Genomic DNA, 19,038 nt, shown 5'->3' on the forward strand with positions numbered 1-19,038 from the left:
TTTCCATTTTACTATTATTTTTTCTATTAACCCCATCAACTCAGCATGCCCTTTTGCACATGTACAAATGTGTCTATGCCGTAACTAGAGGAAGTTATGCCAAAGTACAACATTTATACCAACTCTTCATATCTGCATGCATGGTATTACACTTCACAATTCTTTTTCTAATAGACAACAAAATTCATTAGAGGCCAAATATATGTACAAATACTAGTGTTCTGACTTGTGTTATTGTCAGTTTAAGGGGTTAGAGAGCTGTGTTCATCTTTTAAAAGAGTTTGAAACTAGTGCTTTTCAAACCTGTATGCCAGTTCATCTGTCTGTTATGACTGCTTTCCAAGATGGTGATCATACAACCATCTGGGTTGTGGGAGACAATGATGGGATATAGATCCTATACTGTTTGGTTTAGATGTGATCTTGCGAACGTCCAACAACTCACACAGCAATGTACACATTAGTAGAGTTGTGAACTCAGAACTCAGTAACACCTCATCTGTGTAGAACATCACCCAAAGTATTTCTACCCCAGTGTGCAAAGGATGGACTGTATCACCTCCCTCTGTGCTGACCCATATCATTTAAGAGAAGCGGCACAAATACCTACATACATCCCTAAGAAGAACAGCTTATCCAAATTGCATTCCTTTTCATCCATTCTCATACGAGTCTTCCCCGACTGCTGACACCATTAAATGAACAGAGGAGAGCAGATGAAGGGAGGATAGAAGGAGGATCGGACGAGTAGGAGGTAGACAAGGATGGCAGAAAATAGATGTTTCTGTCGATTTTGCAGAAGAAAATAAAGGCGTGCGGGACAGCAAGGCTTAAAGCCAAATCAATGTTGTCAGCAGCTGGCACTTAAGAAGGAGCCATTAAAGTTTAAAAAGTTTGGAAAGCAGTACTGGAATTAGGGCCAAATGGGTTAGAGGTAGGGGAGCACTGGCTTCTATTAAAATCAAACCCAACGAGAGCTGGCAGATCCTCTCAGGATTCCTGCAGTCCTCCTGCCTTTTTTTTTTTTTTGATCAACTCCCCTTCTCTCTCTCTCTCTCTCTGTGTCTCCCTTCATCTCCCTTTCTGTCCTCCATTCATTCGCTGTCTCTTTCTTTCCCCTTTCAAGACTGCTCAGCTTGTCACCACCTCTGCAATCATCCCTTTGTTTGTTTTATTATTACTTTACTCACCTCATCATATGCGCCATATGCATTGACGTCTCTTGTCAGTAACTTTTGTGCATCTCTCACTTGTATCGTCTTTGTCTCCTTGAAGAAGGGGTGTTGTTTCGACTCATTCAGCATTTATTGCAGCAGACAGCTCAGTATAGAGATTCCTGCATTATTAAACATAGAACCTATATTTGGTGATAATCCATTGTAATCATGTTTTCATCATAGCCACAGAAAGTGGAGAAAGTGAAGAAATTGGTTTTAGAGATTTTGTAAATTGGCTGAGCAAAGTCACTAAAGGTTTATTTCCACCGATGGCTCTGACTATCTGTTGGATTATAGCCTTAATATTAGACTGGGTCCTTGTCAGAGGGTTAGAAATTAAATATTCTCTTCCTTAATACATTCATAGTGTCAGAAAGACTAGCCTTGCAGTCAAGTGGAAAAGGTCCACTAGAGTAGAATGTGCTGGAGCACCAATTAGTCTGCAAAATGCTTGATGTTCATTTTCTGTTTGATGAGAGGCAGACAGCACAGAAATTCTCTACAGGGAGTGATATTATGCAGTAAATACTGCCTAAAAGTCATCATGTAGTGCACATAAGTTCTACCAGTAGTAGTTTGTCATTATACGAGGAAGCACCTGGACATTGTCACTTCTGGTCCACTAGTAAGTTGTTGTGACAGAGGTACCTTCAGTCACAAACTTGCTTTTAAGAGAGCATTATCTTATTTATTATTTAATATTTTTGATCATGCATTTTGTTCTCCTGAAATGCAACTTATATGCATATTATAGTATGTGCTGAATGTTAGTTACCATGAGTCAAACATGTCAACATGACTAAGGACAACTATGAAAAGCTGTCATAATGCAAATGACAGCATGTACATATATATTTGGTGTAAAGGGCACAAGATATGTTCTCTGTAAGAAACCTTTTAGATTAAATGCATAATCTATTTCTCCACTCCTCATGTAACCCTTAGTGGGGGGGGCCAGCATCTCCAGCTATAACCCCACCAAAAATGTCTCTGTCTAAAAAGTCATTTGTTCTTCAAGTGCAGGTTGCAGAGGTCTAGTTATTTTCTCCTCGCAGGGACAAAAGGAGACAGACGTGCTATCACCTCACAAGAGACGAAGGGGTGGTATGGTAGCTGGGATGTGCCAATCAAAGCAATTGTTCTAAATGTGATGCAGCTTTCTTTAGCTGTTGATCCTGGACAACAGGACAATGGAGTGTGTCCCTGGTGGAGTTAATACAGATTGAAGTCAGCCTCATTTGTGAGTACATAGAAAGTGAGCAGACTTAAATCAGCAGCTCCATGCTGCTGCTGACTGCAGTGAGGTGAAATTGGGTTAACCACAGAAACTTTTAACAAAGTTAGGTTACCATGGCATTTTATTGTTTGTTGACACAATGCTGGGGTTTATTAAGACGCTGTAGCCTGAAGGTGTTATTGGGCTGGTACACTGGGACTGTGTGTGTGTGTGTGTGTTTTTTCCCCACTGTTTGTTGTTTTACCTGCGGGTAAGGCAGAGTGTTGAGTAAATTAGAATGCTGGCAGGGGGTAACTCCCTGTCGAACACAATGAAGCTGTGAAAGCCTCACAAATATACAGTGTAAAGGTGCACATGCACAAAAAGCTATGCAAAATAAGCATTCAAATATGCACACCCGCTGACACAAACAAATACAGTACAACTGCAAATGTACAGAGTCAACTCCTCACACACACACACACACACACACACACACATACACAGACACACTTATATCCAATAACAAATCGACTCAAACATCTAAAAGTGCACATAAAATATACACTGATCAGCCACAGAAATATCTAAACACCCAATCAGATATCGACAACTCATTTAGACGTGTAGACATGTTTAAGATAATCTGTTCAAGTTTAAAACCAAGCATCAGAAAAGGGAAGAAAAGTAATTTAATTGTATTTGTAGGTGGCATGGTTGTTGCTACCAGACTGGCTGGTCTGAGTAATTCAGAAAATGCTGGTCTGAAAAGGAGAAAATATCCAGTGAGCTGCAGTTCTCTGGGCGAAAATGCCTTGTTGATACCAGAGGTCGGTGAAGAGTGGCCAAACTGGTGTGAGCTGACAGAAAGGGAACAGAAAGTCCAAAAATAACCAAAACACGTCCATCTTCTGATGGCTACTTTGAGCAGCAGAGCTCTTCACATCACAAAAAATCAACTCAAGCTGGTTTGTTGAACATGACAATGAGTTCACTGTGCTCGAATGGGATGTGGTGGAACAGGGGATTTGCACCATGGATGTGCAGAGTCATGCTATCATGTTAATATGGGAAGCGTTTCTAGCACCTTGTGGAATCTATGTCCCAAAGAATTACAACAGTTCTGCAGGCAGAAAGGGTCCAATCCAGGAGCAGCAGTAGTGCCAGGAAACGATCCATGAAAAAAGTTTCAAGCCTCCATAATTGGCACTTCCCACACGTTTCCCATCTCCTTGTACCTAATAAAGTGGCCGATGAGTGTGCTTGTGCAGTACATGCACACACTGCACACTGTCGCAGCTGCCTCCTTCCAGCCCCTAGAGCCCCTCTGTTTACTTTTCAAACTTGATGTAATCATCCAACTCCACTCTTTTTGGAGCCTGAATCTGTGTGTGTGTGTGTGTGTGTGTGTGTGTGTGTGTGTGTGTGTGTGTGTGTGTGTGTGTGTGTGTGTGTGTGTGTGTGTGTGTCTGTGTGTTGATAAGAGAGAGATAACAGATTAACAGATACCTGCCAATGGCTGGGAGAAGTGGATGTTTTTCAAAAGGTGTGATTATTGTCAGAAAATTCATTAGCCTAAGCATCACACTGCCAGAGGGGCTTACCGTGTGTGCGCACACGCACGCACATGTGTTTGTCTTTCTGATGTAACTCGGGCTTTCGACGTGTGTGGGAGTTTCGTCTCGCTCTTATTTGTGTTACCATCCATCACAGTGTGTGTTTGTGTTCATGTTATTCTGGGGCTACTTCACTGCCTGGGTGTAGCTGTGTTTCTATGTGCATTAATACATCATTATTATGGTCTGTATTCCAGTCTACCTGTGTCTGCGACTGTGTTTTGTCTGTATGAGTGAGTGTAGGTGTGTATGAATAGTACAGCAGAGCAGACTGATATTGCTTTATGTCCCCACTACATCTGGGTTACTACACTCTCAGTCTCTCTCCAGCCTCTGTCATTTAGTCCATTGTCAGCTCCCATTCCAGCGTTTGTCCATTCAACAAGCCTAATGGTCTGTGTAATACACTGATAGCTTCACAACCTCCCACATATTTGTATTGTTTGCGCATGTGTGTGTCCCATGTATGTGTCAGTGCAGGGGGGAGCAATAGAGAGAGACAGAAAAGGAGAAAGGTGTGCGGAGGCAAGGCGAATATAGAAGTTAAACTTTCTGCTTGTGTGCAGAATTCAGTGTGTGTGTGTGTGTTGAAACACTGCTGCTTTTGTCCTTTCAACCTCTGTCACGTCGCTCACCCTCCACTCCTCACTCCCTTCCATCAGAAACGTTTCAGTTGACACTGTCTTTGGTTCCAGGTCAGTTTAATTTAACTGCAACGAGTCTCAAGATTTTGATTGGACCCCAAAACACCACACACTTCCACCCACTGACTGTCACTTCAAGAGCCCTTTAGTTTGGCGAGGAGAGAGCTATACAGTACTACTGAGTGGTCCATAATAACCTTTAACATTTTATACACAGTATTTTCTTAATATAATCTTCAGTCATGTCAATAATTAAAAGTCATCATTTTACTGTTGTCAATCAGGATCATAAGTGTTTGAAGAAATTAGCATTTAGAAATTATTTAGTTTTATTGTTTCTACTTTTCAGGTTGTGAGCATGAATCAGACTGTCACAGAAAACTGTTGTTTCAACCTACAGTAAACATCAATTGTTTCTTTTTTGAGCAATTGAAAGGGCTGAGATTGGATAACAGCGGTCTTATCTATATAGAAACTCAATTTGTGTACTCTTCTTACCATTTGACAACTGTCTTCATCTCTTGTCAACTACAGACACCCTAGACTTTCTCCTCCACCTAAATTGCCTCTCGCACTTGCTCTTCCTCATGATCCCCTCCCAAAGACACTTAACCAACTCTCTTATCTCCTCTGCTGTCTTTCTCCCTTCCACCTGCCTCCTCCTTTCATCCCAGGAAAAGCGTTCCCTTTCATCGCTGCCTTCCCCTCCTCTCCCACAGCTGATTCGCCTCCCACCCACTTTCGCCTGTTCCTCAGCTGTGCCAAAGGAAATCATCCATGAAAAATGTTTTGACCCTCCATAATTGCCACTTCCCACATGTTTCCCATCTCCTTGACACCAGAGCCACGTGCTTGATAAACTGATGTCTGAGAGAGATGGTCTTAGGCATACACACAGTATACGTATGCAGGGACTGGACAAAATAGCCCTGCAGTGCATTATCATAAAACTGTGTCACCGAGGTTTAGATTGAACACCATGATCATTTGTGAGGCACAGTTTGTCTTCTAACATTTGCACATGTGTGCAGATACACTGCAGGCCTATTGCTGAATATCTTGAATATCTACAAATATACTGTAGCACACCCGTTCACAAATGTATTTGTACACAGACATCGTCACAAACAATGTCCTTAGACACACACTTTCCCCCTGAAACATATACATTCCTATGTACAGGCCATCACATACTGCTAAAAACAGGCCAACCTAATACTTACAGACACTTTCATTTGGGATGAATGTCAGCGCTTATCCGACCTTAAGCTGCAACAAATGACTTACACTCCCCTTCCTCTGCTTTCCTTCCATTTTTCCATCCATCTGTTCATCTTCCACCTCTCCTCCACTGTCTTTATTGCCTGCTACCTATATCCATCCATTTTGCTCTCATTCTTTCTGTGTGCTTTCCACTCACCTCTCACCTCCTTTCTATTGATTTCTTCCTTACTCCATCCTTCTTTGTAAGCCATCATCTCATTGCTGTCTCTTCTTTCTTATCTCATAATCAGCACCTATTCCCTCCCTTTTCTGTTTGTCTGTTTCTCTCCATTCATGCCTCCCCCTCTGTCTTCACTCTATTTTCTGTTTCAAATGTTATAGAAGAGAAACCAGTAATTTAATTGGCATTTCCCCACATAAACATACACACACACCCATCTCTCCCCATCCTCTCATCCCATTGCCATGCCCAAGCTCATTTTAGGTTTTCATTGCTATGGCAAGCAGGCTCTAGAAATTAGATCTGGGCTATGTTACCAACCGTGACTGAGTCCTTGCCTCTGTGAGGGTATAACTGAGCCCTGGCAGCTTTTATTGGGGAGCCAAAGGGAAGATGACAGGTGTGCACCAGGGACCTGTTAAAGGCATACCTTGACATTTAGAGATGTAGTGTGGTATTTTGCTTTGCCCGGCATATGAGGAGAAAAGTGCACATATTCGTTTTTCACTAGATTGCAAAGTGTCTTGTTATCACTGTTACTGCGTCTCATTAAAACCAATGGGCATAGCATGCTAATGAGATGGCTCTACTCTGTATCTTCAGAGAAGATCACAATGCTATGTGCCAAAACAGGACTATTATGATAGTAGGAAATGCACTTTATCCTCACCAGAAGGCAGCGTCCTTATATATATCTGCACTGCTCCAAAATTATTCTGATAATCCTATAGGGACTGAACTTATTTTTGGTGTTCTCCTTTTGAAGAATCATTTAGTTGTAGGAAAAGGTATTGTCTAAAAATATATAACAAATAGAGTACAAATACAGAACACATCTACTTGGTTGTTATTCACTTAGACTCCCCTCCAAAAATATTGCAACAGTGAGGCCAGTACCTTTATTTTAACTGTAGAATTTGGTTTGACATCGAAGGTTTCAGCTTTTATTTCCTGTTTATGCCTGGATCCTATACACAGCTTAGAAGATAGAACCTTTTCTATGAACCCACCCTCATGTGAGCAAAAAGTATTTCTGTGCAAGATTTTAAATAGATGAAAGTGGATAGGACATAATATGTAGATGCAAATCATTTGCAATGATTTATCAATAACTGCATCAATCTGTGACCCACTGACAACACCAAACCTTTGCATTTCTCTTTTGTAATATTTTCCAGGCTTTTACTGCAGCCTCATTCAGTTGTTGTGTGTTTTGGGTTTGGTTACTCCCTTGAGTCTCCTCTTTAGCAGGTAAAATGCTCTATCAGTTTTAAGTCTGAAGACTGACTTGTCCAGTCTAAAACTTTTTACTTCCTGCCCCTGATAAAACTCCTTTGTTGTTGTGGCTCTGTGCTTTGGGTCATTATCTTGCTGCTTGATGAAGGATCTGCCAGGCAGTTTGGTTGCATCTTTCTTTAAATTGGCAGACAAAATGTTTCTGTACACTTGTGAGTTAATTTAGCTGCTGCTATCATATATTACATCATCAATGAAAAATTTTGAGCCTGCCCTAGAAGAGTGACATGTCACTTCATTACCTCCACTGTGTTTCACAGATTAACTTGTATGTTTAAGGTCATGAGCAGATCCTTTCTTTCTTTAAACTTTAGCCTTTCTTTCTTCTTTAGGATATTCCAAATGGTTGTACTGGCTATGGCCAATGTTTGTGCAATAACTTTGACTGATTATCAATCTTCTCTCTTCTTCACAATTGCTGTGGACACTTCAGTCACATGTTCCAATACTTTTGCTCACATGAACAATAGGTGGGTTCAAACAAAAGGTTCTATCTTCTAAGCTGTGAATTGGATCCAGACATAACACCTGGAAATAAAAGTTGTCAATCCCAAATGTTTTCAGTCTACAACCAAAATAAAGAAACTGGCCTTAATGTTTCAATACTTGTTCGAGAGGATTGAATATCTGTGGCCCGACTAACTATTTGTGTATATTTAACACACCAAAGGAAGATAATACAGGAGACACTGACTCACTTATCGAGGGAAGGCCTCTGAGCTATTAGAGATGACACCGTCTTTAAGGTTACCTGCTCTCGTTACCTGCCTATCTATTAGCGATTTAATGGCTAACAGATGTACTGCCTTTAGCTACACAGATACTTAAATGCAACATAGGCAGCACCTCTGATCTGCTTTATCATACTGAGAGAAAGACTGCGTGTGTGCATGCGTGTGTGTGTGTGTGTGTGTGTGTGAGTGAGTGCATTTGCGTGTGTGCTGTATCTGTGGATGATATTTATACTGATCGAGATGTGCCCTGTCAGCCAATGTGAAATCATTAGTTATACAAATTGGTTCCTCACTGTTGGGATATCTGAATCCTTCATTGCTCTCCTCTCCTTTTTTCTTCTATTCATCTTATCTCCCTCTCTTTATGTGCCCCATCTTCTACCAACCACTTCTAATTTGACATTTTATCTCTGTCATCCTTCTCTCATCCTTTCATCTGACTCCCTCTCACTCCCCTCTTGTTCCTGTCATTTTGCACTCATTGCTGTTTTCTTCACACATTTTTTACTTCCACTCTCGTCATTTGTAAAATGACGAACGTGAATAATGAGGATACAGATGTCTGCTGAGATTATCATCCAGCCTTGGGTGTGTGAATATATGAGAGAGCGAGAGAGAGAAAGAAAGACAGAAGAGCATTTCTTGAACACTGAAGATTGAAGAGTAAATAAATAAATAGAATCACATTTGAAACTCAGATTGTATCACTCTGAAGCAACCCTGTCTCCTAAATTACATTGCTATGCAACGAAACTGCAACTGAAATTACACATTTTATACAGAATCATATTATGCTTATGTTGTGATGCAACATATTTTTAAAATCAGTGCTACATTTATTCCAGGGGGGCAAGTTGAAGGGAAGACGTTGGCATAGACGAAAAGCCTATAATGAGCAGGACTGACAAACTTCAGACCAGATTTCAAGTCCACCGTCCCGTGTGTAGTTGGGTTTAGAAAAGAAAAGGACTTTGGTTGGGGTTAGACAAAGAGATCATGTTTTTGTTGAAGCTTTAATAAAGGCATTGTGAGTATAGTGGCAGCTGGATTTTTCTCTGTTATGGCAGCCCCCACTCTTTCCTTGACCTTAACCCAGCACTGTCAGTGCCTGAACCCAACCATCACAAATGTTAATAACACTGGAGTCACAAATCTGGATGTTGAACTGCAAGATGAAATATTTTTGCAGAAAATAAAATAAGATGCTGTAGATCAGATGTTTTGGTGGAATGTGTATGTTTATTAGTATTTTAAATGTCAATATCTTAAATGTCAATTACATGTGAGATGTAATTTACATTAATTGTGAACATAAGGTCATTAGATTTATAGAAAACCTAATGGGATTGCAACTACATTCGTCACAAAAGGTATTTGTGATTACAGTTCAGTTGCACAGAAATGTAATTTTCTAGGAGACAGGATTGAAAGGAGGCACAAGTGGGAGGAAAAGAGAAGTTTGTGTCTTTAAAGAACAAGAAAGTCACTTCTGTCTCTCAGGAGCCTTTTTTTATTCAGACACTCCATCTGAGAGGTGAGAGGGTGGCCCATTCTTTAAGACACATGACATAATATACCTCAGATATTGGATATGACTTTCAAAACATTACTAGTTGATGAACTGTGATGTGCTTTTGCTAGCTTTGCACTTAAGACATGCTTTGTACTCAGACTTGATGTGCATCAAATACAAGAGTGTTATGGTCTCAAGTTCAGTTTCCTTAAGTATTATATTCATTTATCACATATTTATTGATCATATATTTAATATTTTCATGTGTTTGTATAATGTAAGATAAACTTGACTGGGCACATGATCAGTCAGATTCATTGGCCTCCGTCAACATCAAATCCCCCCGACCCACCCTCCTGCCCAAACTGATCTGAATATCCTCCAAGTCTCTTGATGTTTGGTTGTATTGGAAATCATTGAAGAAAACCTCTTTGCAAGTTTTCTTTGATATTTTGAGGCTAAAGTCAGGGGAAACCCCAGTCATACTGTACATTTAAAAAACTGCACTGAAAAAATGACTAAAGGTATAACTTGTGCAGAGAACAGGTGTTTTTGTTTTTTTTTATCCTAATATTAGTTGAATCTCAAAAGAACAAACAAAAAAGAAAATCTGCATCATGTTCCTCTTATCTTTGGGGTGAATACAGTTTAGCCACATGTTTCTAGGGAATTATTAGAAATACTGAATGGGCCTTTTAAAATGTGTTTAATAATACTGTATCAGACGAACATATAACAACTGGGAATTTGTATTAAGGTAACTAGTGTAAAATGTGTGTTCAGTGTGTATTTCTTCTTGCTATGCACTTGTGTGTCGCTCTTTCCCTGTCTCTTTTTCTTCCACTTCCTCTCCTACTGATCCTGTTGCTTTTCTCTTTACCTATGTCGCTCTCTGCCTTGTTCACTCCCCCTCTGCTTCCTTATCAAAAACACCCATTCTAAATAGAAATCCCCCACTCTGTCTCTGTAGATCTTTCTTGATGACAACTCCAGTCGACCACAGAGTTTGCAGTCGTCCCCTGCAGCAGTGCACTCTCTCTTTTCTTTGTATCCACAGCCCCAGTTTCTATTCGTTTTATTTTCAAAATCATAGCTCTCTCCCTTTATATGTGTGTCATTTTGTGCCAAGATCATCCACGTTAGCCGAGTCCTTTACAGCTGTGACATCAACTTCTGTGTAGCCATTTTCATACCTATGCTTCATTTTAATGTCTTATTGTATTTCTTTTGATCTCAACCCATTGCACTTAAATCACATGTGTTTACATTCACAGATCTTTCTAGATGCCAACACCATCCGACTGGGCAACATCCCCCTCGGCAGTGCTGTGGATCCCCTGGAGGGGGCGCCGCCGGGTACCACCTACACCAAACAGACTGTGTTCGAGCTGTGTGCCTGTGCTAATGGCAAGCTCTACCTGTCCCCAGCTGAGAAAGGCTCTACCTGCCAAACCACAAGCAACTTTTGTCTCTGGAGCTGAAAGAGGGTGGCTGAAAGACATCTGGGACATATGGACTAATGAAGTTTGAAGCTAATGCTAGCCAACAGACTGAATCAATTTGGATTATGGCTTGGTCGGAAGCTAATGCAAGCTAACAGCTCGAATCAACATGGACTGTAGCATGGTGAGATATTCATATCTGCTAACCAATTGAATAATATGGATTACAACTTGACACCAGGCTAATGCTTGCTAACAGACCAAATCAACACAGACTATGGCTTAGTGCGAAGCTAATGCCAGCTAAATGACTGATTCAGTGTGAGCTAGAGGTTGGTTACAAGCCAGTGCCAGCTCACAGACCAAATTACCATGGATGAATCAGCAGCTAATGTAAGTCAAAATGATGGATGACTTGGAAGCCTAAAGCTAACAAGGTTAGCTGGTTGGCTGCTAACACCACTCATGGCCGTAGATGGACAGTCACACTCCGGGGCCCTCTATGGCTGTCTCTGTCATTGATCAGTTGTTGGCATGACATCTCTGAAAGTCACAAGGACTACACAGGAGGTCGCCTGAGAAGAGCAAACTCCTTTACAGGAAAGTAAGTTGTGTGTTCACTGTACGACCAAAACATCCTCTTGCATTTGTTAAGATGAACAAATATGGACTGCGAGCATGTACATGGAAATGGACCCTAGTTGGCTGACAGATTATAAAATGGCTTAGTCTAGTGGGAAGTTGAGGATAGCTAATGGACCAATCTATACCAGAAAGGCCTTCCCCCTCCTCCCCCTCTAGTCTACCAATCCAGAAGTTGATGTTTGACCCCTACACATTAATCTGCACCTAATAGTGACTATGTTCCCCAACCCCACTTTTCATTGGATATCTGATGCAAATAATTGTGCTTCAACTGTGCACGCCCAAGCTTCCTTCATAAATTTTGTGACGCTTTACATCTACTTTGATATTCTTTATTATCTTCTTTCAGCTCACATGTCCTATCAGCTTCTCCCACCATTTCATCATACTACTCTGTGTTTATGCTTTATATTTTGTTGCCTTTTCCTTTTTGTTCTTTGTGAACCTTCAGTATTTGCACTGGATCGTTCCACTTCCTTTCACCAGTCTAGTTCAGAAACAGCAAATATTGTCCTAGTTGCTTTTTCAGGTGGACTGTAAATACAAACATTTTCATGCCCCCCCCCCCCCCCCCAACACAGTCTGTTCCCACATCTTTTGGTTGCCATCTTTCTGTCATTCTGTGTGGGCATATGATAGGTTTGTCAACTACAGAACACAAACAGAATAATAATAAAAAGAGGAAAGCATGTTTTCAGTCTTCATTTAAATTAAGAATGAAGGCTTAGGCTTAGCCTTAGGCTTTGGTGGATGCTACGCCAGAACAGACATTTTGGGGCCAAACTTCCAGTCAGAGAGAGGTACAGTAGCTGTCGGCCATTGACCGGACCAATTTGGTTCTGGACTATTATACAACTTCAAATTGTCAGACGTCTTGTTGTTTGACCTTCTTTCCTCTTTCCTGTTCCCTCTCAGTCATGTTTTTTTTGAGTCATCAGTATTCTTTATCTTGTGTTTACTGCCATATACCTTCAAGAGTTTACCTCTCATCACTCCTTGCCCAGTCTCCTCACACTTACATTTCTAAATTTCATCTTTTCTTCATCTTTCTTGTTTAGTGTCTTAACAATCACTCACCAAATGCCACCACTTGATGTTGTTTCTGAAGTTTTTTTCTTTATATTTATTTATTTGGCCATGCTGAAGTCTAATATCCCATACTCTCACACTGTGGCCCCTTTCAAAAAATGTGCAACCCAAGCAAGAAGATGGTCCAAATATGATTTAGAGGGTTATCTTTTTTGCGTACTGAGTCGGTCTCAGATGGAAGGATCATTGTGGAAGCTCTCAAGTTGGTTCACCTAGCACTAAATCTCTGCAATGGCTGGAAATCAAAGGAAATCAGCTCATTTGTGTGGCAGAAATCCCACTGGAAGAAATTATGTATGGATGTTGTTGTGTATGGACTCAGCTGGATTAAGACCCTGAGGCGATCTTCTCTTTTTTAAAACAAAGCGATACACAGGTGCCTTTGCTGCTGTTGGTAAAAGCACATCACAGTCTGAACGTTCACACTACCCTCAGTGGATCATCTGCAAGTGTCTCTGGACAAACTATCTATTTATCAGTCTACCTATCTATCTATTTAGTTTTCTGTCTTTCCCTCCCCTTCTCTCCTGATTTTGTAGAACTCTCAGTATATCCAGATAAAAAAAAAGAATTCAGTCCTGGTTTAAAGTTTAATTTTCTGATGTGTTCCCTTATGGTTTTATTCTTGATAATAAAAAAGCACAAATTATGCCATGTATATAACAATCCCAATAACAGACTAAATAAAATATTGTTTTTAAAGAGAATTTCTGTGTCTTCAGTGTTGTGTAAATGTTTCATCATTCACCCTTGATAGCTGTTTGCTATCATTGTGTACACCACACCGATCCATGGTCCAAACATGGACCAGAAATATGAGTTAGTTGTCTGAATGAGAATATTGAAGGTAGAGACTTTGAGATCATCTCCAAGAAACCTGATGTCCTCGTGACTACAACTGCAAATATTATTAAGAAGTTGTCCATGACACTGCAGCAAACTTCCTTGTAAATGGCCACAGGATGGTGCAAATGGTTGACCAAGTCAAGGGCAGACAAAGAGACACAAGCTGAAATCTGAGGTCAAGTTACAGTATATCAGATTGCACCATTGATCACATACTGAGCAATACTGGGTTCTACAGAGGACGCCACTGTTATATATAAAACATATTGGAATTTGCTAAAAATGCATATTGGAAAGCCACAATACTCTCTGTTGCCTTTTTGTCTGGCCATGTGTTCTTTTGACTGCTTCAGTAACACTAAGAAGAGTTTTCATGATTAGCGTTTATCTGGGTTATACTTTGGCCATGTCCAACTACCCCTTAAGAGAGGCCTAAATGGGCTTCTGAATAGGTCACTTTATTTTGATCAAGGTATTAGTGTTGAGGTTGTTTTAACTTTTTGTTCGCTTGTTCGTCCAGGTCTCTTTTGTCACTTTCAAAATGCTATAGCTATTCAAGTTACGTTTCATGAGTGCTGAATCTATTCCAATTAAGTTTTATTTAGCATTTAGGTTTAGCATGCTGTTTCATTTTCTCATTTTTCTCTTTTTTTCTTTATCCTTCTCCTCTTCTCATTTTTCTGAATTGTCCACACACATCCAAGTGCATGCTTTCCAATCAAGATGCTATGAAAGGACTCAATGGCCAGTGCTTTCTTTTATTGTGATTTCAAATGTGCCCATTGACCCAAAAGGCTGTTGGCAGTCAGTTGGTACCAATTCACAAGTAATTCTACTTCTACTATTTCGTCTTATCGTGGTCCAATGTGCCATATAAAGACAGAAAATATATGTAATTTATTTTGCTTCTGAAAAAAAGTATGCCTCAAACTGTATAGAGCATTAGTGTTCATCAAACAGTTGCATTCACGTTTCAAAGAACTTCATTGATCTCACTGGGAAACTGCTTCTAGAGTTAAGGCAGTTATGACATCTGCAGTGAAAACATGTTTAAACCCATACTTTAACATAACATTTTCAACTTTAAATTTAGATAGCTTTTCTTTTTCAGAAACACACAAATTATGATGAAGACGCATTAGTAAACTTTCAATGTAAGCACTATTATGCAGTGCTTACCACATTTCTAGAACCCGGAGAGCATTAATTGTATCCGTGGACACTCTCATTTGCACATTCAGTCTTGCACATTTTAAAACTAATGAGTTGGCAAATTGGATAAGAAATACTGCATCCATTAATAATATCTTAAAGGTTTTTGCTGAAAAAACCATAGAGAGCTCATCTATCACGTCAAACAAATGAGACTCAACTTGAGTTCGCAAACATGCAGCCTAATTTCTTAGTTAGCTAGGTGAACAATGAAGCTGTAATGATTTATTAACATAAGCGACGAGTACTGGGCTCCTGAACCACTTGAAGCCACTCGAATGGCAGGACAGTTTGTCGCGAGCGAGACAAGAGCTGCATGACAAAAATAAGTGGGCTGTTTCAAGAGCTCTTACCTCTTTCTTTCCTCTGTATTGTGCTAGGTGGTTATGTTAATGTTGATTAATGTTAGTTATTTCCTACAGTTTTTCTCTGAAAAGGCTGTGAAGAAAACAATGTGTTCATGGAGCCCTGCAACCAAAACTGCCTTAAATGGCATTTTATTGAGGCAGAAAATTAAATCAATTATTAATACCTGACAACTTGTAAAGAGCAAAATCAGCCAGTCAAGTTAAATTTTACAACTAAATGAATATTGGTAGAAAGCATTCGATTTGAGTGTAAGAGTAATAACACCTGGTGCCAAAACAGCGCTGACTCACTGAAGAATGAACTCCACAAGACCTTTAAAAGTGTCCTCTGTTACCTTGTTCCAAGACATCAGTAGTATATCCTTTACTGTAGGTTACATGGTTGGACCATCTGATTCCGTTTATCCCCCAAACATACATGCACTCGGTCATCCATGATGTAAAAAAAAGCATGATTGATTAGGTCGGGACTTGTTCAACGGTGAAGTTTGATGCTCACATGTCCATTGTAAGTGGACAGGGATCAACATGGGTAGTCTAACTGTTCCGTAACTACACATCCCTATGCAACATGTATTGCAACACTTGTCAATAATGACCAGCATTACAATTTTTAGCAATTTGTGCTGCAGTAGCTCTGCTGCTACCCTTCACTCCCCATGCGCATCAATCATTCTTGGACCCCATTTCTTTTTCACTAATCACTCTTCCTGACCACTGTTTAGAGTTTCTAGGATTTACCACAATAGACAGAGAAATCTTGACTCTACTAGCCCTAACCCTAACCAATGCATATACAATAGAACAGCTTTTAAATAGCTGTTCACTGTAGTGAACTGACATAAACAGATGTCGTGCTGGACAGTGTCATATAGAAGTGGGAAAACAGACACTGTTGCCTGCACTTGTGGTGATGCAGTCACGCTGTCACCACTTTCAGTGACTGATTAATTGCCTCAGAGCCTCTCATTAAATGTTTAACAACTGATGAGATAAATGTCAATGAAGGTGTAATCTTCATAACTGGTCTGGAGTCGGTTTATGTAGATATAAACAGTAGGTCATGGATTTTGATGGCTTCAGATCAACACAAAACTGTGCCAGTACGTGTAAGAGGGAGGAGCTTTGACCTAAGAAAGGGTAGATAGAAAGAGGAAGTTAATAGGACTGCACAGTCTGTGGTTAGTCTAGCTCAATGACTGCTGTGCTACTGTTTATTCTTCACTTGTTATTTGATCACAATGATAAGAATTTATGTGTGGGCTGTGTGTCTTTTTTCTGGTGAGTTGTTTTCTATATTCTCTGTACTTGATTGCTAGATCTAACTTCATATTTGATTTGTCAACTACATGAAAATGTGTTTCTTTTGTTTTATCTGTAGCTCTGACCGTTGAAATGAAGATTCTCAGCGTAACAGGTCATGTTGGGGAAAATGTAACATTCAAATGCTCAGGCTGGGGTAGTTGGACTGGTGTAGAATCTAATGTTAAGTACTTTTGTGAGAGTCCATGTACACAAAACAAACATGTTATCATCAAAGTAGAATCTGGACAGAATAAACTCGAAGACAGAATAAGTTTAAATAACACTGGAGACGTTTTGTCTGTGACTATCATGGAGCTCCAAAAGTCTGACTCGAAAACATATTACTGTGGAGTGGAGAAGAGGTTTAGTAGAGATTTATACATAGAGGTGGACCTTAAAGTTGAAGAAGGTAAGTTATTGTTCCTCTTTATATATCAGCTCTCTGTAAAAATTAATAATTAACCTGCTAAATTAGTTAATTGCACAATTCACACTATATAATCTGTGTGTTATTTTCAGTTGTGTCTGCTGTGACAGTAACTGCTACTGAGTCGACTACATCTTTGAGCAGCCCAGATATGTCTACATCATTCATCACCCTTCATACAACAGAAACTACTGAATCAGAAACACAGGGACTTGGTACGAAGTCCACTTACTTAATTTTGATAGATTTTTTTGTGCTTCATTGACATTTTCTTCATTTTTCAGTATGTTTAAATATTATTTATTGATTCATCTCTAGTAAAGAAAATTTGATGAGAACACTGTTCTTGGTATAATGATGTATAATGTTTCTTCCTCTTCATTGACCAGGAACTCCACTGTTCCTGATTATAGTTTTAACTGTCATAGTAACTATTCTGGTGGTTCTAGCGTGGCTTATAAGGAAGATGAGAAAAGAAAACCAACTACGTAAGATGACACCACACACATTGTATACCGTATGTGTGATGACACAAACCCTCCTTTAACATGCAAACATCAACAAATATTGTATCATATGTTTTCAGAAGTCATGAGAACTGATTCACAAGAAAAACACGCACAGCAGGTGAGTTTCTTGTTATTTTTATTTTTTTCATGAGGCTCTGAAACCGTGTGCCGTTTCTGTTTAACAGATAACTTCATAGTGGGAAAACTGACAATGACAAACAAAAATAATTACATTTCCTTCTGTGGAGTTCATAGTAATAACCAATACGACCTCTTTTTTAATAATCAGAAGTAGTGTTTTTGTTTGTTTGTTTTGCTCCAATATACAGTACAATCATTACAGATAAGAAGCTACAATAACTCAGTGTTTTTAGTGTTTTTTACAGCTGCCTTATTTATTTATTTATTTATTTATTGCTGCTTCCTATTTTAAGGATATTGAATATGATCAAATCAACCTTCAAGATGACCAAATTGAGAGCCTAGCAGTTGCCGACTGCCTCTATGCTAACTATTCTTCTCACAAAGGCACAGTGCATGGCGAGTGTTCCACCTCTGAGGTCGTACAAAAGGGCGTTTGCACAGACAGAAGAGTCAAAAATGCCCAAAGTGACTTGGTGTACTCTTTTGCTCAATTACACAAAGAGCAAACTGAGGCCGGTGGGCAATGTGAAAGCAATGCACCTGTCTCTCTCTATTGCCTAGTTCAGCAACCACAGGCAACATGAAGGTGACTTCTGCAGCTGAAAGGGATTAAAAGAAAACTGTTGTGTCACATTTGATTTTTCAGTGGAAATTCTGTGGTGAAATGTAATAAAAAGGTTTAAGTACAGAATTCAGTTTTATTGATATTCATTAATTGAACTGAACTTTCACACTGTCACACGTGTTACTCTTATCACATGAATATCACACATTGTAACCAGTTGTTTCAACAAAGTCATACATTACTTACTGTACAGAGCTGTTTTAGTTCAGCAGTTGAGTTGAGTTGTTTAAAACCTCTTAATGCTACGATGTGGTTACAACAATGTTCACACACTATTATAAACATTATACATATAAAGCAAAACAGGCTTGAGCAACTGTCACTGAAAAAAAGGATTTTAAAAGTGTCATAAATCATCACTAAATAATCAAATACTGAACAGCCCACTCATGAGAGCTGAACTCTGGCAAGACACCAAACTGGAAATTTAAAGACAGCCTAAACCTAATTTTGTTTAACTGTCCTGACCGACCATACTTTTGAAACTCCAATTGGTCCCCACATACACGCAGAGACACCTCACTTTATTTGTCTGTGGTCATCTCAACAGGAAATAGATGTGGTTATGAACTGCCATCATGCTACCATAATGATGGTATAAGCTTTTTCAGCTATGATGCTTCATCTATACATAAACGCACAGACTTGCTTCCTGTTACGGCTGGGTGGTTCAAACACATCACACTTCCTCAAAGCTACATTGTAACCACAACTCTTTTACTTTTACAATTCTCACTGGACCGCTA

At 39.6% G+C, this 19,038-nt stretch overlaps 2 protein-coding genes across 5 annotated transcripts in view; both read left to right on the forward strand.

Moving 5' to 3' along the window:
• The window catches only part of LOC113162582 (zeta-sarcoglycan), a 117,620-nt gene extending 106,448 nt beyond the window's left edge, over window positions 1–11,172 (forward strand). For both annotated transcript variants that reach the window (XM_026360781.1, XM_026360782.1), the window contains one exon: window positions 10,955–11,172. In XM_026360781.1, the coding sequence (XP_026216566.1) occupies window positions 10,955–11,161 (207 nt within the window). In that variant the 3' untranslated portion in view covers window positions 11,162–11,172. The remainder of the gene's footprint in view (window positions 1–10,954) is intronic.
• Window positions 11,173–16,462: 5,290 nt separating this feature from the next.
• LOC113162253 lies at window positions 16,463–18,318 on the forward strand. 3 transcript variants are annotated; one of them, XM_026360301.1, is made up of 6 exons: window positions 16,463–16,563; window positions 16,664–16,996; window positions 17,107–17,229; window positions 17,404–17,502; window positions 17,601–17,641; window positions 17,958–18,318. In XM_026360301.1, exons 1-6 carry the CDS (start codon window positions 16,524–16,526, stop codon window positions 18,249–18,251), a joined length of 930 nt encoding a protein of 309 aa, XP_026216086.1. In that variant the 5' UTR covers window positions 16,463–16,523; the 3' UTR covers window positions 18,252–18,318. The 3 variants fall into 3 exon arrangements, with proteins under 3 accessions (XP_026216086.1, XP_026216088.1, XP_026216087.1); XM_026360303.1 differs by having other exon boundaries at window positions 18,052–18,318; XM_026360302.1 differs by having other exon boundaries at window positions 17,604–17,641.
• Window positions 18,319–19,038: the final 720 nt, after the last annotated feature.

This window comes from Anabas testudineus, chromosome 1, assembly GCF_900324465.2.
Source record: "Anabas testudineus chromosome 1, fAnaTes1.2, whole genome shotgun sequence".
Lineage (NCBI taxonomy): Eukaryota > Metazoa > Chordata > Actinopteri > Anabantiformes > Anabantidae > Anabas > Anabas testudineus.